Genomic DNA, 7,216 nt, shown 5'->3' with positions numbered 1-7,216 from the left:
ACAGCGGCAGGGATGAAAGACCTGCAGAACCTCTTCTTCTTACACCGAGGGTGTAACAGTCTGGATTAGTGTGTGATGATCATGTTTGCATCACAAATTGAATTTCCATTAAAAAAAAACTTGTGTAATTGGTTGGGGTCTGTAACAAACCTTCCTTAATATTTAGAGTAGAAACATTTTCCTTCTATGTCTGTCTACATCTAATAGACCAGGCAGTGACAAATAGCAAAAACACATGAAAGAGTCGTAACTCTTGATTGGCATTGGGATTATAAAAAATGGCCATCGAATGAAGACAGCACGAACATCCGAAACGTGGATCCTTTTTAAAGAAAATGGTTTACTGGTGAAAACTGTTATCACAAAAGGTGAATTATTCTTAGCAGCTGTTTTTATACAAGTGTTAGGACTATTTTCCTCTAATTATAGCTAGACAGACACTCTGTACAGTAGAACTGTAACCAGTATAAGGCTTGAAACCAGGGCTTTGTCTAACACCTAGCAGTCTTACCAAACTATAAACTAACCTGCAAACATATTGCACCTTTTTTCACAATATACAATACCTATGCCTTTTTTCTGGGTAACCTCCTATGTGTAAACCTTTGTTATAATGAATGTTATTACAGCTAATTTTATATCTGATTCTTCAGCAATGTTGAAGACATAGCCAAGCTTAAACCTTTCACATGCGGCACAGCTGACACCTGAGGGACCCGACACTCGTGTTTGAGGCTAATATGTGTAAAAAGATTGAAGGATGGATGTTTGGCTGCAACCTGTTTGGCTGAAATCAGAGAGGAATCCTGTTGCCTCCTGACGAAGTAAAGGTTGATTTACTGTTGCAGCAATTCATTTCTATTGGACAACTGTGGTGTACGAAGTGCATTTGAGGTTGATGCATGTGTTTTAGAATGATTTAAGCGTGCAGGGAGGAATATGTGTTAGCATAGACAAAACAATGCCAAACCAGAGCCTGTTATCATTTTAAAGGCTCATGAGGTTTCTGTACTGTGATGTCGTACCTATTGCACTTGAAAATGTTTGACGCCTCATCTTTTGCATATTTAGGATAGCTAATATGAACTATTGTATGTATCTGTGTATTTATTTGTGTGTGAATGTTTAATTTTTTTTTTTACTTTTTCAGTGCCTATATGTGAATGTCACTAACAAATTGTCAGATTAAACCTACTTAATTTGCTTTACTTATATTATCCAGTTGAAATGTGTGCATTATTAGTTAATAAGATACTGGCATTAAAAGTTTAGTCTGCTCTGGTATTAGTTCATATCAGTACTGAACTAAGACCTACTTTACCCTGTTAATAAAGCATTGATACAATGCATCCTGTGTTCCTTTGTTGTATTTACCATATTTATAACAACACTGACTGAGGAAATGTAAGAAATGCTAGGACAGTGTGCAGGTCAGCAAACATTCCTGTTAATACACCATCTTGTGTTTATTTGACTTTGTAGGACAAATAATATTATGTACCAATGACTGACAGCATCCCAATAGTGCAAGAAAGTGAACAATGCAGGAATAAACACAAAACTGTTCTGAAGAACACTTCGATGCACCAACAATAGGTAGTATTTTCAGTGTGTACAGGTTTGTAAGAGGAACTTGTTTGTACAAAAAGCACAAACCAGAAGTAGCACTGCGACTGTACAGGTTTGTGAGAGGAACTATATACAGGTATGTACAAACAGTGAGGGTGGGGGAGGATGATGTCCACTGGAAGTGAGTGTCCGACCTCTGGGGGCTTGTTAGTGGCACATGCTCTCCTCCACACAGTGCGCAATCGAGTGAGGAGCACTTACAGTTCTTCCATAGGCGTGCTCCTTTCTCAACGCCTTTGGGGGTCGCCTGCTGCTCAGGACCCTTATTCCACCTAAAGACGTTTTCCTCCTCGACAAAGCTGTCGGATGCCTTCCAATTTGTGTGCAGGTTTGCAGGTAGCCCCTCTGTCTTTTGCAGCCTCTGGCCTTTGTTGGAAGAGACTTTCCAAATGAGGAAAGAGCTGACACCATGGCACTGTCTGTTTTAATGTTTTCGTAAGTCTTTACAAATGAAGTGATGGAATGAGTGAAATGAGGGTTGTCCAGTTTCTTGGTGATGTCCAGGAACATTCTGTTCAGCCTTTCCTTGATGGGCCGTTCACCTGGGGATATTCATGGAGAGTTGTATTAATAAATGCACCCTACCTGTCGAACTAAACATAGTTTTACACATCTGGCTTAAACCAATAGAGCTCTGTCCTCCCGACTACCAGACCCTCAATCTGGGTTAGAATCTCAGGCTCTGTTCTCATTTGGTTCTCATCTTATCTGTTTGAGATTGTCTAGAAAAACACCGTCTTCAACTGTCCCTATAATCTGTGGCGTTCCACAGGGTTCAATCCTTGGTCCTATCCTCTTCTCACCTTACATGTTCTCTCCCGACAACCTGTTTAACCAGTTCAAATGCATCTCCCACCACTGCTATGCTGACATGCAGCTGTATTTTTCCGTCAAGCCAAACCATACTGGTAATATTGGTGACTGCCTGGCTGCTATGGATGTCACCGAATTCAGCTAAATCCAGACAAATCCAAAGTTCTCCTTATCAATGCTATCACCCAGAGATCTACAGAGCAAAAGTAAAACATGGAGGGGAGTGATTTGTAAACATATAAATAATACATAAATAACACATAACTAAACATGACTCAAGTGCTGTCTTCTTTGAGGCAGCTGTTTGTATAGAAGTTACAAAACAATGAAGAAAATAATCAAACGTAATGAAGCATGGTCGAGTTATCTCAATTTCTTAATTGAATTTACAGAACAATTACTATGTCATAAGGAATAACGTAAAGAAACTCACCAGTGGCAATTTGATTGTAAAGCTTCTGTGTGTCCAGTGACAAGCCATGAAGGAAGGCGTCATTATGTCCAAACACCCTGGCTACCACAGTTTGGTGCTTACAGTGCCCACCCTTAAACCCTACTGGGCATGTGCAGCAGCCTATTGCCATGTCGACATGGTAGGACACTGCAGCATTGGATGAGCTTGTCACAGTGTAGTTGTCTTGGTCTTCCTGTAGCATTGGCATTACAGAAGAGAGGAAGAGGCCATTTTAGAATGTGTTGGAACTACATTTTGAAATATTCATATACATTTTCAATATAACAGTTAAGGACGTACAACATACACATACAACTGGTCTATTCAGATATATCCAAACTTCACCCAATTCCACTGTGCCATTCTTTTATGTGTCAGTAAGGGTATCTACATCAGGAATGTCAACTTCTACTTAAGGGCCTGTATGGACGCAGGTTTTTGTTACAACTGAGCAGGAGCACACCAGATTCCACTCTGAATCAACTCATCTGCGATACACACAGTTGACTCTTGATTTACTACTATTTACTATATTACTATTTTTATTGACAGTGTTATAACAATAACAGCTGTAAAATATTTCGCCCTAGGGTAAGCTAATGTTCGCCTTCAACCGTACAGTAGCGTACCTGCACAATGGAGTATCTCCCGATGTCCTCTGTTTCCAACACCTTCTTAAGAGAAGTTTGTAACCGATTGTTGGCAACATCTGTGAGGCGGCGGATGTAGTGTGCCTCCATTCTTGTGAACACAAAGTCCACCAACTGTCTCACATTGTAGGCTTTCAGTTGGTGGAGGACCTTCTCTTTCACCACCCTCATGGCACTTTCCACATAGTTGTTGGTATGGTTCCCTCTGGTGGGCAGTTGCACATGCAGGCAGATGGCCCACTCCTCTCGCCGCTGGAAGACCTCCTGCAGGTGCTGCACAAACTTTGGGTGCTGTGAGGCGACGTGGTCCTCCCTCAGCCTTGTGTAGACCTCCATGAGAGCTGCTGGTGTGGAAGCATACACCAGACTTCTGAAGGACCTCAGGAGGTGGGCCCTGTGCTGCTTGAGAACGTCATTTGAACTGCTCCACAGCCATCTCCACATGGCCTGAAGAACCACGCGGAACACACAGAGGACCAATGTGGCTTCTGGGTATGCCTCATGCAGTGCCTGTCTGAGTGCGGAGCAGTCGTCAGTCATGACAACAAGAGGTCCTTCTGGGTGGCCAAAGAACCTCTCAGGTGGAAGGACAGTCTGCAGCAGCTCTATGGCAGCTGAGAGAGTTGGCTGGCTTTGAGACGTGGTGATAAATACACCCAAAGGCAAACCACCGGCCGAGGAGTGGGTGAGGAGCAGGAAAAGGCGGTGATTGTTGCGTTCACAGTTCCCGGAGGAGTCCACAAACACCATCTCGCTGCTCTCTCTCAGCCTGGCGTGGACCCTCTTCATCATTGGAGTGCAGATGGCAATCACCAACTGATTGTCAGAGGTTTTGCACATCCTGGCGCAGACATCCCCTTGCTCCTTGTTGTAATCATCAAGGGTTTGTTCAAGATCTTTAAACAGTTCCTCCCCTGCTGCTGCGCTGTGTGCTTTTTTGAACTGTTTGTAGTACAACCTGCAACAAAGAATAAGAAGGGTTCAGGATATTATAGTATTAAATGTATTATTTATTTTTCTTACTTGTTTTAAGACAATGCTAGAATTAGTCACTAACCTGTAACAAAACTGCAAATCTGGACAGACGGAACGATCTGCAGCGGCGTACACATAGTTGTCCTGTTCCTCCTCTTGTAAATCGTACTTTAGCACGTCGAGTGCCGAGGAAGGAGAGTGGCCACTTTCAAACAGCTTTTTCAGCTTTTCAATGGTCTCTCCCGATACATCACACCTCGTCACGGCTTCATAAGCACCGTGGTTGTGCTCATTGCGTAAGTTAATGTGAAGGAAGAGTCCCTCCTTCATGTGAGGATCTCCAGATCTGAAGTGAGTCCAAGAGAGATGCTACTAAGACATTTGTTAAACCATATTATTGTTTGATACATCAGTGACACAGCGAGTTAAAGAAAAACATTTGTTTTTATGATAAAGATATTAAGTTATCTGTGAGGCGGTTGTTGGGTTGTTTCTGCCTGGCGTGTAAATGTGAAATGGATTAGAAGTTTGAGATTTTACAGGACGGTTGAGCTCTTTGTGTAAGTTCACATGAAGAGGATCGAGCTCACTGGAGATGGTGTGGCCTTTCCATTAATCATACCCCATTATTATATGCTTTGTTGTTTGCTGTTGTTTTCACGTGGAGTCTCAGTTGTATTGTTTCCGTTTCTGCCAACTGACCTCGACTTCCGCTCTCCACATTCTGGATGCCTTTTCAAAATCAGGTACAGAGTAGCAGGGCAAGAAGTGTTCATCGTCCTCCGCGAGCACCCAAAGGTGTTACGTTGGCACCTGTAGTCCACCTGTGAAATGTAATAGCTAAAAGTCAGACAGGCATACTGAAGGAAGGCAATAATTGGAAACAAACAATCTCTTTATGCCTTTAAAAGTTCATTCTTTACACAAATAAATAACTCCTGACATCCTCACTGGAGGTTAAAGTGAAAGTTACATGGTGTAATTCCAAGGGCAGGTGGCTGGTGGAGTGGGTAATACTTACTCTATACTTGTTGTAGCGCCCACCGTTGGGGTAGGTTTTGGACACTCTCCATGTGAAGCCAGAGGAGCTCTGGAAGTCTTCAAGCCACCTCTTTGCCTCTTCCTCACTGGACAGCTTCAGCTTTATGGCTGCCCTGAAACTGTTGTCCCCTGTGGCCTCATAGCTGCACACAGTGTGGCTGTACTGCTCTGGCAATAGTTTCTGTCAAAACAGGACCCCATCTTCAAAGAGGGAGCTACCAGAGCACTGGAACCAATGCAACACTGTCTGAGCTAGCTGGCACATTTACTACACCTCCCAAACTTTAGCAAAAGATAGACAGATAGACAGACAGACAGATAGACAGATAGATAGATAGATAAAATTCACAAATAGCACAAGCTGGCTAGCTAACTAGCAGAGACACAATCAATCCTGATTTCTGACCTCCAGACTCATCAGCGCAGTCTGCTCCTGGTCTGTCACTCTACTACAGATCCTGCACCACATGTCGCACACAATATAAATGAACACTTTAGCTTATATACTTAATAAATAAACCATTTTTTCGCTGCGTCTTAACTATGAAAGAAAGGCACGCTAAGCCAGTTCTTCTTCTTCTTCTTGGAGTTTTTTTTATGGCGGATTAAGTTGCATACCGCCACCTAGCGCACCGGAGTATGGGTCTAATTTCTGTTTGTCAGGTTAACATGAGCTTTCCTAATGTTGTGTCCGAAACACAGAGCAGGGTCTATGATGTGCTTCTTCCCTCCATACATGCATGTACATGCTTGGACCTTTACCTGGTTCACAGATAGGAACAGTTATTATTATTTCCCATATCTTATTATACAGTAAGCCTTTACTCCTATCACAAACTTGTTTGATCTTCTACAATTGTCTTTCCATTTTTTTTTAGACATTAATAAGACATTATTTATTTGGTCATTGAAAACATCTTATTGAACAAAAATCACATCATATCAATTGTATTTCCGAATTCATTTTCATTCAGTGCTTCTGTTTCTTGCTATTGTTCCTTCTCTTGCCTTTGCCTTATCTTTCACTCTCTGATATCCCTTTTCTTTTCTATTACCAGACATTCTCTCTAACTGCTTATTCCTACCTAATGAATTATTTTTTGTTCATTTTATTGTATTTCTCACCTACTGCCTGCTCTATCTTAAATTAATACAATAAAAACAACAACTTGAAAGGCTTTATTTCTTAACTTTTTAATCATAAATCATCTCAATCAATCAAGCTTTATGGCTGTAGTCGTAAAGACTTTACTCATCCTAGGAAAAGGAGGTCCAACAAACTTGTTTGTACCGCTGTGTTCAGTCAGACTTGACTGTGCAAAGAGAAAAGACTTTAAAAATGAACTTCGCTCCTCTGGCTGCTTCCCTCAACCCTGCAAAGGTAACGTAACGTTGTTAGCTAACGTTAGCTAGTTAGCTACGTGTCGTTCTTACGACTTGTACGGAGAAGTCCAAGTTAATGATACATTATTATAATCATAGGTGGTCTATCGCTATCCTCAAAACTGGATTTTCATTTCACTGCCTTTGCAATGCATAGATTCCCACTCGTCCTCTTATACATATCAGTATTTGTAGTATACACAACACTTGTTCCGTCAATCTGACCGCGTGGCCTAATGGATAAGGCGTCTGACTTCGGATCAGAAGATTG

At 41.8% G+C, this 7,216-nt stretch overlaps 1 protein-coding gene across 1 annotated transcript; it reads right to left on the bottom strand.

The window, feature by feature from the left end:
• Positions 1-1,129: 1,129 nt before the first annotated feature.
• si:dkey-75a21.2 (uncharacterized protein LOC794385 homolog) lies at positions 1,130-6,138 on the bottom strand. The gene is made up of 7 exons (XM_035660814.1): positions 5,969-6,138; positions 5,543-5,743; positions 5,224-5,345; positions 4,604-4,867; positions 3,526-4,504; positions 2,876-3,089; positions 1,130-2,171 (listed from the first exon to the last, which is right to left on the bottom strand). Exons 1-7 carry the CDS (start codon positions 6,029-6,031, stop codon positions 1,777-1,779), a joined length of 2,238 nt encoding a protein of 745 aa, XP_035516707.1. The 5' UTR covers positions 6,032-6,138; the 3' UTR covers positions 1,130-1,776.
• Between the last annotated feature and the right edge of the window lie 1,078 nt (positions 6,139-7,216).

Source organism: Morone saxatilis, unplaced genomic scaffold (assembly GCF_004916995.1).
Source record: "Morone saxatilis isolate NCDOM2014 unplaced genomic scaffold, NCSU_SB_2.0 Contig1, whole genome shotgun sequence".
Classification (NCBI taxonomy): domain Eukaryota; kingdom Metazoa; phylum Chordata; class Actinopteri; family Moronidae; genus Morone; species Morone saxatilis.
This window is presented reverse-complemented; position numbering and strand designations above follow the sequence as displayed.

Excerpts from the sequence above, each read along its gene's own strand:
- si:dkey-75a21.2 (XM_035660814.1), bottom strand. The coding sequence starts at position 6,031 with ATGTGGTGCAGGATCTGTAGTAGAGTGACAGACCAGGAGCAGACTGCG. Across the intron at positions 5,744-5,968 it reads CTGCGCTGATGAGTCTGGAG|AAACTATTGCCAGAGCAGTA; the intron begins GTCAGAAATCAG and ends CTGTTTTGACAG. Across the intron at positions 4,505-4,603 it reads GATTTGCAGTTTTGTTACAG|GTTGTACTACAAACAGTTCA; the intron begins GTTAGTGACTAA and ends TCTTTGTTGCAG.